The sequence below is a fragment of the Salmo salar genome, unplaced genomic scaffold (assembly GCF_905237065.1).
Source record: "Salmo salar unplaced genomic scaffold, Ssal_v3.1, whole genome shotgun sequence".
Classification (NCBI taxonomy): domain Eukaryota; kingdom Metazoa; phylum Chordata; class Actinopteri; order Salmoniformes; family Salmonidae; genus Salmo; species Salmo salar.
Genome location: NW_025549621.1, coordinates 100,001 through 115,000, shown reverse-complemented (window position 1 = coordinate 115,000; position 15,000 = coordinate 100,001). Strand labels below are relative to the sequence as shown.

At 51.8% G+C, this 15,000-nt stretch overlaps 1 protein-coding gene across 1 annotated transcript in view; it reads left to right on the top strand.

The window, feature by feature from the left end:
- The window catches only part of LOC106593635 (vacuolar protein sorting-associated protein 13B), a 64,883-nt gene that overhangs the window by 26,572 nt on the left and 23,311 nt on the right, over positions 1-15,000 (top strand). Inside the window, exons 5-10 of the mRNA XM_045713434.1 lie at positions 2,417-2,624; positions 4,883-5,071; positions 5,665-5,811; positions 10,402-10,691; positions 13,563-13,690; positions 13,921-14,201. Of these exons, the coding sequence (XP_045569390.1) occupies positions 2,417-2,624; positions 4,883-5,071; positions 5,665-5,811; positions 10,402-10,691; positions 13,563-13,690; positions 13,921-14,201 (1,243 nt within the window). The remainder of the gene's footprint in view (positions 1-2,416; positions 2,625-4,882; positions 5,072-5,664; positions 5,812-10,401; positions 10,692-13,562; positions 13,691-13,920; positions 14,202-15,000) is intronic.

The following is a 15,000-nucleotide window of genomic DNA, read 5'->3' as shown; positions in this document are numbered from 1 at the left end:
TATCTCAGGGGGACAGACACCTCCATGTTACAGGTGTGTAGTGGAGGCCTTATCTCAGGGGGACAGACACCTCCATGTTACAGGTGTGTAGTGGAGGCCTTATCTCAGGGGGACAGACACCTCCATGTTACAGGTGTGTAGTGGAGGCCTTATCTCAGTGGGACAGACACCTCCATGTTACAGGTGTATAGTGGAGGCCTTATCTCAGGGGGACAGACACCTCCATGTTACAGGTGTATAGTGGAGGCCTTATCTCAGGGGGACAGACACCTCCATGTTACAGGTGTATAGTGGAGGCCTTATCTCAGGGGACAGACACCTCCATGTTACAGGTGTATAGTGGAGGCCTTATCTCAGTGGGACAGACACCTCCATGTTACAGGTGTATAGTGGAGGCCTTATCTCAGGGGGACAGACACCTCCATGTTACAGGTGTATAGTGGAGGCCTTATCTCAGTGGGACAGACACCTCCATGTTACAGGTGTATAGTGGAGGCCTTATCTCAGGGGGACAGACACCTCCATGTTACAGGTGTATAGTGGAGGCCTTATCTCAGGGGTCAGCCCCCCCCCCCCCACCCCCCAGGGAGCTGTATAGGTGTTGATGTTAACTGTATATCTCTGTGTAGGCCTGGATCAGAAGTCCTTAGCTCAGTGGGACAGCCCAGGGAGCTGTATAGGTGTTGATGTTAACTGTATGTCTCTGTGTAGGCCTGGATCAGAAGTCCTAGCTCAGTGGGACAGCCCAGGGAGCTGTATAGGTGTTGATGTTAACTGTATATCTCTGTGTAGGCCTGGATCAGAAGTCCTAGCCCAGTGGGACAGCCCAGGGAGCTGTATAGGTGTTAATGTTAACTGTATATCTCTGTGTAGGCCTGGATCAGAAGTCCTAGCCCAGTGGGACAGCCCAGGGAGCTCTATAGGTGTTGATGTTAACTGTATATCTCTGTGTAGGCCTGGATCAGAAGTCCTAGCCCAGTGGGACAGCCCATGGAGCTGTATAGGTGTTGATGTTAACTGTATATCTCTGTGTAGGCCTGGATCAGAAGTCCTAGCTCAGTGGGACAGCCCCATGGAGCTGTATAGGTGTTGATGTTAACTGTATATCTCTGTGTAGGCCTGGATCAGAAGTCCTTAGCTCAGTGGGACAGCCCCAGGGAGCTGTATAGGTGTTGATGTTAACTGTATATCTCTGTGTAGGCCTGGATCAGAAGTCCTAGCTCAGTGGGACAGCCCCCAGGGAGCTGTATAGGTGTTGATGTTAACTGTATATCTCTGTGTAGGCCTGGATCAGAAGTCCTAGCCCAGTGGGACAGCCCAGGGAGCTCTATAGGTGTTGATGTTAACTGTATACTCTGTGTAGGCCTGGACAAGTCCTAGCCCAGTGGGACAGCCCAGGGAGCTGTATAGGTGTTGATGTTAACTGTATATCTCTGTGTAGGCCTGGATCAGAAGTCCTAGCCCAGTGGGACAGCCCAGGGAGCTCTATAGGTGTTGATGTTAACTGTATATCTCTGTGTAGGCCTGGATCAGAAGTCCTAGCTCCAGTGGGACAGCCCAGGGAGCTGTATAGGTGTTGATGTTAACTGTATATCTCTGTGTAGGCCTGGATCAGAAGTCCTAGCCCAGTGGGACAGCCCAGGGAGCTCTATAGGTGTTGATGTTAACTGTATATCTCTGTGTAGGCCTGGATCAAAGTCCTATCCCAGTGGGACAGCCCAGGGAGCTCCATAGGTGTTGATGTTAACTGTATATCTCTGTGTAGGCCTGGATCAGAAGTCCTTGCCCAGTGGGACAGCCCCATGGCAGCTGTATAGGTGTTGATGTTAACTGTATATCTCTGTGTAGGCCTGGATCAGAAGTCCTAGCCCAGTGGGACAGCCCCCAGGGAGCTGTATAGGTGTTGATGTTAACTGTATATCTCTGTGTAGGCCTGGATCAGAAGTCCTAGCCCAGTGGGACAGCCCAGGGAGCTCTATAGGTGTTGATGTTAACTGTATATCTCTGTGTAGGCCTGGATCAGAAGTCCTAGCCCAGTGGGACAGCCCAGGGAGCTGTATAGGTGTTGATGTTAACTGTATATCTCTGTGTAGGCCTGGATCAGAAGTCCTAGCCCAGTGGGACAGCCCAGGGAGCTCTATAGGTGTTGATGTTAACTGTATATCTCTGTGTAGGCCTGGATCAGAAGTCCTAGCCCAGTGGGACAGCCCAGGAGCTGTATAGGTGTTGATGTTAACTGTATATCTCTGTGTAGGCCTGGATCAGAAGTCCTAGCCCAGTGGGACAGCCCAGGGAGCTGTATAGGTGTTGATGTTAACTGTATATCTCTGTGTAGGCCTGGATCAGAAGTCCTAGCCCAGTGGGACAGCCCAGGGAGCTGTATAGGTGTTGATGTTAACTGTATATCTCTGTGTAGGCCTGGATCAGAAGTCCTAGCCCAGTGGGACAGCCCCATGCAGGTGAAGTTGTCCGTTTGGAGACCTGGTCTCAACACTCTTCTCGTAGAGCTCATTCCCTGGGCCCTGTTAACCAACCACTCTACGTGGGACCTCTGGCTGTTTGAAGGGGAGACCATCGTCCTGCAGATACCCGCCGGAAAGACCCTCGTTCCTCCTAACTTCAAGGTGAGAGAGGAGAGACCCTTTGATTTATATAGCCTGGTTTTTGACTGTATCGCTGACCAAGATGGCTGCCGTTATCGACACCTTCTAGAGCTATGCAGGTCGTGTATCAGGTCGTATATCAGCCACTCTTTGTGTATTATACAGTCAGCGGCCAGTTTATTAGGTACATCCATCTAGTACCGGGTCAGACCACACTTTGCCTCCAGAACAGCCTGAATTCTTTGGGGTTTTTTGGTATTTTATTAGGATCCCCATTAGCTGTTGCAAAAGCAGCCGACCTCTCTTCACAGGACTGTTGCTGACCGGATGTTTTTATATTCTCGGTAAAACCCCCAGACACTGTCTGGAGGAGCGAACCATTGTCGTGAACAGGGTGGTGTACCTAATAAACTGGCCACACACACACACACACACACACACACACACACACACACACACACACACACACACACACACACACACACACACACACGGCAGAGGAGCCCCCATCACTAGGTACTAAGGCAGTCTGTCTGTAGGGGTCCGAACCTCAAACCCCATCACCAGGTACTAAGGCAGTCAGTCTGTAGGGGTTCAGACCTCAAACCCCATCACTAGGTACTAAGGCAGTCTGTCTGTAGGGGTTCGAACCTCAAACCCCATCACTAGGTACTAAGGCAGTCTGTCTGTAGGGGTTCAGACCTCAAACCCCATCACTAGGTACTAAGGCAGTCTGTCTGTAGGGGTTCAGACCTCAAACCCCATCACTAGGTACTAAGGCTGTCAGTCTGTAGGGGTTCAGACCTCAAACCCCATCACCAGGTACTAAGGCAGTCAGTCTGTAGGGGTTCAGACCTCAAACCCCATCACTAGGTACTAAGGCAGTCTGTCTGTAGGGGTCCGGACCTCAAACCCCATCACTAGGTACTAAGGCAGTCTGTCTGTAGGGGTTCAGACCTCAAACCCCATCACTAGGTACTAAGGCAGTCTGTCTGTAGGGGTTCAGACCTCAAACCCCATCACTAGGTACTAAGGCAGTCTGTCTGTAGGGGTTCAGACCTCAAACCCCATCACTAGGTACTAAGGCTGTCAGTCTGTAGGGGTTCAGACCTCAAACCCCATCACTAGGTACTAAGGCAGTCTGTCTGTAGGGTTCAGACCTCAAACCCCATCACTAGGTACTAAGGCTGTCAGTCTGTAGGGGTTCAGACCTCAAACCCCATCACTAGGTACTAAGGCAGTCTGTCTGTAGGGGTTCAGACCTCAAACCCCATCACTAGGTACTAAGGCAGTCTGTCAGTCTGTAGGGGTTCAGACCTCAAACCCCATCACTAGGTACTAAGGCAGTCTGTCTGTAGGGGTTCAGACCTCAAACCCCATCACTAGGTACTAAGGCAGTCTGTCTGTAGGGGTTCAGACCTCAAACCCCATCACTAGGTACTAAGGCAGTCAGTCTGTAGGGGTTCAGACCTCAAACCCCATCACTAGGTACTAAGGCAGGCAGTCTGTCTGTAGGGGTCCGAACCTCAAACCCCATCACTAGGCAGTCTGTCTGGTATCAGAGGATAAAGGCTGATAGCTGCAGGAAACTAGCTTAAAGCCCTACATGTGTAATAGTCTGTGAAACAGAACCAAATAAAGCATTGTTTCCATAGCACCCGCGATTTATGAGGTAACGGCCGAGAGGAGCTGGGAATGGCCGACTCAGAGAGCTGGGCTTTGTGTGTGTCCATGTATTCATCATAATCACTGATTGATTTAAACCTAGTCTCTCTGTCTCTCTCTCTCTATCTCTCTCTGTCTCTCTCTCTGTCTCTCTGTCTGTCTCTCTCTCTATCTGTCTCTCTCTCTCTCTCTGTCTCTCTCTCTCTGTCTCTCTCTCTCTCTCTCTCTCTCTCTCTCTGTCTCTCTGTCTCTCTCTCTCTATCTCTCTCTGTCTCTCTCTCTGTCTCTCTCTCTGTCTCTCTCTCTATATCTCTCTGTCTCTCTGTCTGTCTCTCTCTGTCTCTCTCTCCCTCTCCCCCTCTCTGTCTCTCTCTCACTCTCCCCCTTTCTGTCTCGTCTCTCTTTCTCTACCTCTCTCTCTCTCTCTGTCTCTCTCTCCCTCTCCCCTTTGTCTCCGTCTCTCTCTCTCTCTACCTCTCTCTGTCTCTCTCTCTCTCTCCCTCCCTCTTTCTCTCTATCTTCATCCCTCCCTCTCTCTCTCTTTGTCTCTCCCTCTCTCTTTGTCCCTTCCTCCCTGTCTGTTTGTCCCTCTCTCCGTCCCTCCCTCTCTCTAGGAGGCGTTTCAGCTGGGCATCTACTGGTCCAACACTAACACGGTCCATAAGTCTACAGCCCTGAAGCTGGTCCATGACCTGACGTCTCCGCGCTGGAAGGAAGGTGTCAGTCCCGAGGTCCTCACCCTGGACGAGGAGGGCTATGTGGAGGCAGAGATCCCCCTGGGGAGGAGTCCTGGAAGACAGAAGGTTAGGGACTATCCGTACTCACATCCTCCCCAAGCCACTTTTTCTCTACGTGAGACATGTGAGTCATTTAGCTGATGCTTTTGTCCAGAGACACTGACAATGAGTTGATTCAACAAGGTAGGAACATGTCAGACAACCACATATCACTGTCCTGTCTATAAAGTGTCAATGAGACTAACTAACACATAGAAATACAGTATCAGATAGACATGAGTGAATGGAAGCAATGTTAGGCATTAACTCTGTCTCTGTCTCTCTCTGTCTTTGTCTCTCTCTCTCTGTCTCTGCCTCTGTCTCTCTCTGTCTCTCTGTCTCTCTCTCTCTGTCTCTCTCTCTCTCTCTGTCTCTCTCTCTCTGTCTCTCTCTCTGTCTCTCTCTCTGTCTCTCTATCTCTGTCTCTCTCTCTGTCTCTCTATCTCTGTCTCTCTCTCTCTGTCTCTCTCTCTCTCTGTCTCTGTCTCTCTCTCTCTGTCTCTCTCTCTGTGTCTCTGTCTCTGTCTCTCTGCCTCTCTCTGCCTCTGTCTCTGTCTCTCTCTCTCTGCCTCTCTCTGTCTCTGTGTCTCTGTGTCTGTGTCTGTGTCCCCTCCCTATAGGTTTGTCAGTTCTGCGTGTCGTCAGTGGTTAGACACGGCATCCAGATCATCCAGATAGAAGACAGGACCATCCTGGTTAACAACACCCCCTACTTCCTGTCATATAGAGCCCTACTGTCTGACCAGGCCCTGGGGACCACAGACCAGGTAACACCCCCTACTTCCTGTCCTCTAGACCTCTACTGTCTGACTGGGAACCATTCTCATCGATGGGGCTGCAGTGGAGCAGGTTGAGAGCTTCAAGTTCCTCGGTGTCCACATCACCAACAAACTATCATGGTCCAAACACACCAAGACAGTCGTGAAGAGGGCGCGACAAAGCCTATTCCCCCTCAGGAGACTAAAAAGATTTGGCATGGGTCCTCAGATCCTCAAAAGGTTCTACAGCTGCACCATCGAGAGCATCCTGACTGGTTGCATCACCGCCTGGTACGGCAACTGCTCAACCTCCGACCGTAAGGCGCTACAGAGGGTAGTGTGTACGACCCAGGACACCACTGGGGCTAAGCTGCCTGCCATCCAGGTCATCTATACCAGGCGGTGTCAGACCCTTAAAATTGTCAAAGCCACCCTAGTCATAGACTGTTCTCTCTAGTGCCGCATGGCAGGCGGTACCGGAGCGCCAAGTCTAGGGCCGTAAGACTCCTGAACAGCCAATCAAATGGCCACCTGGACTATTTACATTGCAGCTACTCGCCGTTTATTATCGATGCATTTCACCCCATCACCTCATACCCCTACCTACATGTACATATTACCTCCACTACCTCATACCCCTACCTACATGTACATATTACCTCCACTACCTCATACCCCTGCTCATTGACTCTGTACCGGTACCCCCTGTATATAGCCTCCACATTGACTCTGTACCGGTACCCCCTGTATATAGCCTCCACATTGACTCTGTACCGTAACACCCTGTATATAGCCTCCACATTGACTCTGTACCGGTACCCCCCTGTATATAGCCTCCACATTGACTCTGTACCGGTACCCCCTGTATATAGCCTCCACATTGACTCTGTACCGGTACCCCCTGTATATAGCCTCCACATTGACTCTGTACCGGTACCCCCTGTATATAGCCTCCACATTGACTCTGTACCGTAACCCCCTGTATATAGCCTCCACATTGACTCTGTACCGGTACCCCCCTGTATATAGCCTCCACATTGACTCTCTACCGGTACCCCCTGTATATAGCCTCCACATTGACTCTGTACCGGTACCCCCTGTATATAGCCTCCACATTGACTCTGTACCGGTACCCCCTGTATATAGCCTCCACATAGACTCTGTACCGTAACCCCCTGTATATAGCCTCCACATTGACTCTGTACCGGTACCCCCTGTATATAGCCTCCACATTGACTCTGTAACGTAACACCCTGTATATAGCCTCCACATTGACTCTGTACCGGTACCCCCTGTATATAGCCTCCACACTGACTCTGTACCGTAACAACCTGTATATAGCCTCCACATTTACTCTGTACCGGTACCCCCTGTATATAGCCTCCACATTGACTCTGTACCGTAACACCCTGTATATAGCCTCCACTTTGACTCTGTACCGGTACCCCCTGTATATAGCCTCCACACTGACTCTGTACCGTAACACCCTGTATATAGCCTCCACATTGACTCTGTACCGGTACCCCCTGTATATAGCCTCCACATTGACTCTGTACCGGTACCCCCTGTATATAGCCTCCACATTGACTCTGTACCGTAACACCCTGTATATAGCCTCCACATTGACTCTGTACCGTAACACCCTGTATATAGCCTCCACATTGACTCTGTACCGGTACCCCCTGTATATAGCCTCCACATTGACTCTGTACCGGTACCCCCTGTATATAGCCTCCACATTGACTCTGTACCGTTACACCCCTGTATATAGCCTCCACATTGACTCTGTACCGTAACACCCTGTATATAGCCTCCACATTGACTCTGTACCGTAACACCCTGTATATAGCCTCCACATTGACTCTGTACCGGTACCCCGTTTATAGCCTCCACATTGACTCTGTACCGGTACCCCCTGTATATAGCCTCCACATTGACTCTGTACCGGTACCCCCTGTATATAGCCTCCACATTGACTCTGTACTGGTACCCCCTGTATATAGCCTCCACATTGACTCTGTACCGGTACCCCCTGTATATAGCCTCCACATTGACTCTGTACCGGTACCCCCTGTATATAGCCTCCACATTGACTCTGTACCGGTACCCCCTGTATGTAGCCTCCACATTGACTCTGTACCGGTACCCCCTGTATATAGCCTCCACATTGACTCTGTACCGGTACCCCCTGTATATAGCCTCCACATTGACTCTGTACCGTAACACCCTGTATATAGCCTCCACATTGACTCTGTACCGGTACCCCCTGTATATAGCCTCCACATTGACTCTGTACCGGTACCCCCTGTATATAGCCTCCACATTGACTCTGTACCGGTACCCCCTGTATATAGCCTCCACATTGACTCTGTACTGGTACCCCCTGTATATAGCCTCCACATTGACTCTGTACCGGTACCCCCTGTATATAGCCTCCACATTGACTCTGTACCGTAATACCCTGTATATAGCCTCCACATTGACTCTGTACCGGTACCCCCTGTATATAGCCTCCACATTGACTCTGTACCGGTACCCCCTGTATATAGCCTCCACATTGACTCTGTACCGGTACCCCCTGTATATAGCCTCCACATTGACTCTGTACCGGTACCCCCTGTATATAGCCTCCACATTGACTCTGTACCGTAACACCCTGTATATAGCCTCCACATTGACTCTGTACCGTAACACCCTGTATATAGCCTCCACATTGACTCTGTACCGTAACACCCTGTATATAGCCTCCACATTGACTCTGTACCGGTACCCCCTGTATATAGCCTCCACATTGACTCTGTACCGTAACACCCTGTATATAGCCTCATCATTTTTTTCGGGTACATTTTTAAAATATGTTTTTTACTTTAGTTTATTTAGTAAATATTTTCTTAACCAACGATTCAGTTTTAAGAAGATTAGAGTTAAGGGCTTGTCAGTCAGCATTTCACTGTAAGGTCTACCTACATCTGTTGTATTGGGCACCATTTGACTAATATAATTTGATTTGACACACGCACACACACACACACACACACACACACACACACACACACACACACACACACACACACACACACTCTTTCTAGTGTGGTGTAGAATCACCCAGCCTCCAGGGCAGTGGTTCTCAATCCTGGTTCTGGCGACCCCAAGGGCTGGCGACCCCGAGGGCTGGCGACCCGAGGGCTGGCGCCCGAGGGCTGGCGACCTCGAGGGCTGGCGACCCCGAGGGCTGGCGACCCCGAGGGCTGGCGACCCCGAGGGCTGGCGACCCCGAGGGCTGGCGATGTAGGTTTTTGCTCCAGCCCTACACAGCTGGTTTACATGATCAACTCATCATTAATCAGCTGCGAAGGCAAAAACCCAAAATGTGCCGCCGTTCTGGGGTTGAGATACACTGCTCTGTGGAGAACAGAGGCTTGTTTCCCATCAGTTCATGTTCCCCACACACACACACACACACACACACCATATCGTGTTTCTCCCCCTGCTCCCCACTCTGCCAGTCTCACCATGTGGTCGTTGGCACTCCACAGCCCAGACACATCAGACAAACCCCATGAATTGGATGCAGGTTTGTGCTTTCATCTCAGGACGCGTCCCCTCGTCCCCGCGGTGATGTCATTTAACGAGCCTTCAGATCCTCCGGAGAGGACGATGGCGTGAGGTTACCAGTTGCCACTGCCGGTTAGACGAAGAACCTTAACGGCAGGATTGTGACGGCTTTTAAAACGCAGACCACAAAACAACGGCAGGCTTTTGTAGTTGGCTGTTCATCATGCTGCCTAACCGGGTCCGTACCAAACTGCTCACTGTTCTCAGCATGGGGATCCCTGCTACCAGTTTAGACATCTCTGGGGAGAACGACAAGTTCTCTCTGGGGAGGAACGGCAAGTTCTCTCTGGGGAGGAACGGCAAGTTCTCTCTGGGGAGGAACGGCAAGTTCTCTCTGGGGAGGAACGGCAAGTTCTCTCTGGGGAGGAACGGCAAGTTCTCTCTGGGGAGGAACGGCAAGTTCTCTCTGGGGAGGAACGGCAAGTTCTCTCTGGGGAGGAACGGCAAGTTCTCTCTGGGAGGAACGGCAAGTTCTCTCTGGGGAGAACGACAAGTTCTCTCTGGGAGGAAGGGGAGACGGCAAGTTCTCTCTGGGAGGAAAGACAAGTTCTCTCTGGGGAGGAAGACAAGTTCTCTGGGGAGGAAAGACAAGTTCTCTCTGGGGAGGAAAGACAAGTTCTCTCTGGGGAGGAAAGACAAGTTCTCTCTGGGGAGGAAAGACAAGTTCTCTCTGGGGAGGAACGGCAAGGTCGCGTTACACTCCGCTGTCCTACCGAGCAAAAAGAGCGTTAACTAGTCATAGTGTGGACACCTTTCACAGTAACTTTATCCAGTTACTGGCTAACATGACCCTCCATTTTCTCCTGAACACAATACAATCGAGGCAGGATACTTGTCCACGTGATTAAGAATGTATTTAATGTATCAGAAAAATGACATGAACTCATTTTCAACCCAAATTAGCACTTACTGAGTTTGTTTTTGCCGCTTGGCTAGGTGCAGTTCCAGAGTGTGAAATAACTAGCAGTCTCCTGTCTTCTCTAGGCCTGTCCTCTCCCAGACACAGCAGTGTTCAGCCTGGCTCCAGCAGGACAGAAGTCACCTTTCAGACCTGTCTCTGTGGCCTGCTGGGACCTGCTAAGAAAGGACGGGGAGATCCCTCAGTTCCCTCTACCAACCAGACACATGATGTTCAGCTGCCTGCCCACCACAGACCCTGGACCTGTAGCCGGGTCTGAGTCCTGGAGCCTCCCGGCACCCATCAGACCTGACTTCCCCAGGCAGAGTGTGGCCGTCCCCGGGGAGATCTGCAGCAGCAGTGGTCTGAGCACCAGGTGGGTGAAACAGAGCAGAACAGAGAGACTACAGGACAGAGAGACTACAGGACAGAGACTACAGGACAGAGAGACTACAGGACAGAGAGACTACAGGACAGAGAGGCTACAGGACAGAGAGACTACAGGACAGAGAGACTACAGGACAGAGAGACTGACAGAGAGACTACAGGACAGAGAGACTACAGGACAGAGAGACTACAGGACAGAGAGATTACAGGGTCTATAGTCTCTCTGTTCTCTCTGTCCTGTAATCTCTCTCTCCTGTAGTCTCTCTGTAGTCTCTCTGTCCTGTAGTCTCTCTCTCCTGTAATCTCTCTGTCCTGTAGTCTCTCTGTTCTCTCTGTCCTGTAGTCTCTCTGTCCTGTAGTCTCTCTGTCCTGTAGTCTCTCTGTTCTGTAGTCTCTCTCCTGTAGTCTCTCTGTAATCTCTCTGTCCTGTAGTCTCTCTGTCCTGTAGTCTCTCTGTTCTGTGGGCTCTCTGTCCTGTAGTCTCTCTGTCCTGTAGTCTCTCTGTTCTGTGGTCTCTCTGTCCTGTAGTCTCTCTGTCCTGTAGTCTCTCTGTTCTGTAGTCTCTCTGTCCTGTAGTCTCTCTGTCCTGTAATCTCTCTGTTCTGTAGTCTCTCTGTCCTGTAGTCTCTCTGTCCTGTAGTCTCTCTGTCCTGTAGTCTCTCTGTCCTGTAGTCTCTCTGTCCTGTAGTCTCTCTGTTCTGTGGTCTCTCTGTCCTGTAGTCTCTCTGTCCTGTAGTCTCTCTGTTCTGTCAGGACAGAGAGAACAGACCCTGGCTAGGGGACATAAAGCACAGAGCCTTTAGTGGTCATGCCCTGTTAAACACTGGCACTGGAGCCATAAGGGATGCCCTCATCATTTCCACTGTCTCTACGACCTCTCTCTCTGTTCTCTCTCTCTCTGTCTGTTTCTCTCTCTCTCTTCCTCTCTCTGTCTCTCCCTCTCTCTGTTCTCTCTCTCTCTGTCTGTTTCTCTCTCTCTCTCTCTCTGTCTGTTTCTCTCTCTCTCTTCCTCTCTCTGTCTCTCCCTCTCTCTGTTCTCTCTCTCCCCCTCTGTTCTCTCTCTCTCTGTCTGTTTCTCTCTCCCTCCCTCTCTCCCCTCTCTCTCTCTCTCTCTCTCTGTTCTCTCTCTCTCTCTCTCTGTCTGTTTCTCTCTCTCTCTCTCTCTCTCTGTTCTCTCTCTCTCTCTCTCTCTGTCTGTTTCTCTCTCTCTCTCTCTCTCTCTGTTCTCTCTCTCTCTTCCTCTCTGTCTCTCTCTCTCTCTGTTCTCTCTCTCCCTCTCTCTCTCTCTCTCTGTTCTCTCTCTCTCTTCCTCTCTGTCTCTCTCTCTCTCTGTTCTCTCTCTCCCTCTCCCTCCCTCTCTCTCTCTTGTCTCCGGGGGTGGCCTAAACACAGGCTCTTCTAGTCGACTGTTTGGACAGCTTTCCTCTCAAAGGAAACAGAAACTGCTTCTCCTCTTCATAATTGGGCCCAAGAGTTCAGAAGTGATTTTTACAACAGAGATACTTTCAGTCTTTTGTTCTTTCATGGCGCAGCTGTGTTTCCCTCTGTGTTTCTGTGTGTCCCTTACTCCCCAGGCCTGCCTCCAATCAGGGCCCTACCCTGCAGGCCTGCCTCCAATCAGGGCCCTACCCTGCAGGCCTGCCTCCAATCAGGGCCCTACCCTGCAGGCCTGCCTCCAATCAGGGCCCTACTCCCCAGGCCTGCCTCCAATCAGGGCCCTACCCTGCAGGCCTGCTTCCAATCAGGGCCCTACCCTGCAGGCCTGCCTCCAATCAGGGCCCTACCCTGCAGGCCTGCCTCCAATCAGGGCCCTACTCCCCAGGCCTGCCTCCAATCAGGGCCCTACCCTGCAGGCCTGCCTCCAATCAGGGCCCTACCCTGCAGGCCTGCCTCCAATCAGGGCCCTACCCTGCAGGCCTGCCTCCAATCAGGGCCCTACCCTGCAGGCCTGCCTCCAATCAGGGCCCTATCCTGCAGGCCTGCCTTCAATCAGGGCCCTACCCTGCAGGCCTGCCTCCAATCAGGGCCCTACCCTGCAGGCCTGCCTCCAATCAGGGCCCTACTCCCCAGGCCTGCCTCCAATCAGGGCCCTACTCCCCAGGCCTGCCTCCAATCAGGGCCCTACCCTGCAGGCCTGCCTCCAATCAGGGCCCTACTCCCCAGGCCTGCCTCCAATCAGGGCCCTACCCTGCAGGCCTGCCTCCAATCAGGGCCCTACCCTGCAGGCCTGCCTCCAATCAGGGCCCTACCCTGCAGGCCTGCCTCCAATCAGGGCCCTACCCTGCAGGCCTGCCTCCAATCAGGGCCCTACCCTGCAGGCCTGCCTCCAATCAGGGGCCCTACCCTGCAGGCCTGCCTCCAATCAGGGCCCTACCCTGCAGGCCTGCCTCCAATCAGGGCCCTACCCTGCAGGCCTGCCTCCAATCAGGGCCCTACCCTGCAGGCCTGTCTCCAATCAGGGCCCTACCCTGCAGGCCTGCTTCCAATCAGGGCCCTACCCTGCAGGCCTGCCTCCAATCAGGGCCCTACCCTGCAGGCCTGCCTCCAATCAGGGCCCTACCCTGCAGGCCTGCCTCCAATCAGGGCCCTACCCTGCAGGCCTGTCTCTGGGCTCACTGAGGGACAGAGGGACCTGTGCTGCAGGGCCTGTCTCTGGGCTCACTGAGGGACAGAGGGACCTGTGCTGCAGGGCCTGTCTCTGGGCTCACTGAGGGACAGAGGGACCTGTGCTGCAGGGCCTGTCTCTGGGCTCACTGAGGGACAGAGGGACCTGTGCTGCAGGGCCTGTCTCTGGGCTCACTGAGGGACAGAGGGACCTGTGCTGCAGGTTGTTAAATGACTCAGTGTTTTGTTGTTCCAGAGCGTTGGTGATGACGTATCATGAACACCTGGGCATCACCTACGTGACGCTGAACGAGGACCCCTGTCCTCACATGGTCATCCACAACCAGACCCCGCTCTCTATGCTGCTCAGGGAGAATGTCAAGGGTAAGGTCTGACACACACACACACACACACACACACACACACACACACACACACACACACACACACACACACACACACACACACACACACACACACACACACATGATGTCAGAACTACACCTCTCCACATGTTAACCTCAGACACGTTTTTTTAAATATACATACTTTATGAATGTCTTTTTAAATGGTCAAATAACATCGATCAACTGTTTCCCATTTGTCCCCCCCAGAACCCCCCAGGACAGAGGTGTACTGCCGGCCCCTCCCTGCCAACTCCTCCCTCCACCATGGACTCTACCACCACTTCTCCAGCTTCCCTGACTGCAGACAGAGAGAGGCTCTACCCACCATGCTGCTGAAGATCAGTCCTAACCCAAACGTGGCCCCTGCTAACCCAAACGTGGCCCCTGCTAACCCAAACGTGGCCCCTGGCTCCAGTCTGCAGCCCGGCGACCTGCGGACGTCTCCAGAGTGGAGCGACCCCATAGACATCAACTGCCCCGGCACACAGGTCAACAACTAGTACTACCCACTGATACTACCCACTGATACTACCCACTGATACTACCCACTAATACTACCCACTGATACTACCCACTGATACTCCCCACTAATACTACCCACTGATACTACCCACTGATACTACCCACTGATACTACCCACTGATACTACCCACTAATACTACCCACTGATACTACCCACTGATACTCCCCACTAATACTACCCACTGATACTACCCACTGATACTACCCACTGATACTACCCACTGATACTACCCACTGATACTACCCACTGATGCTACCCACTAATACTACCCACTGATACTACCCACTAAAACTACCCACTGATACTACCCACTAAAACTACCCACTGATACTACCCACTAATACTACCCACTGATACTACCCACTGATACCACCCACTATCTGCCGTTTAGGTTGGACACGCTTGTAGACGTTTTTTGATGTATGGGTGGTCCCGAGAATCAGACCCACTATACTGGTGTTGCAAGAGCCACACAACATTATCCCCAACACCACCCATAGACACAACATTATTTCCTACCACCACCCATAGACACAACATTATTTCCTACCACCACCCACAGACACAACATTATCCCCAACACCACCCATAGATTCAACATGATCCCCAACACCACCCATAGATTCAACATTATCTCCAACACCACCCATAGACACAACATTATCCCCAACACCACCCATAGATTCAACATTATCCCCTACCACCACCCATAGACACAACATTATCCCCTACCACCACCCATAGACCCAACATTATCCCCTACC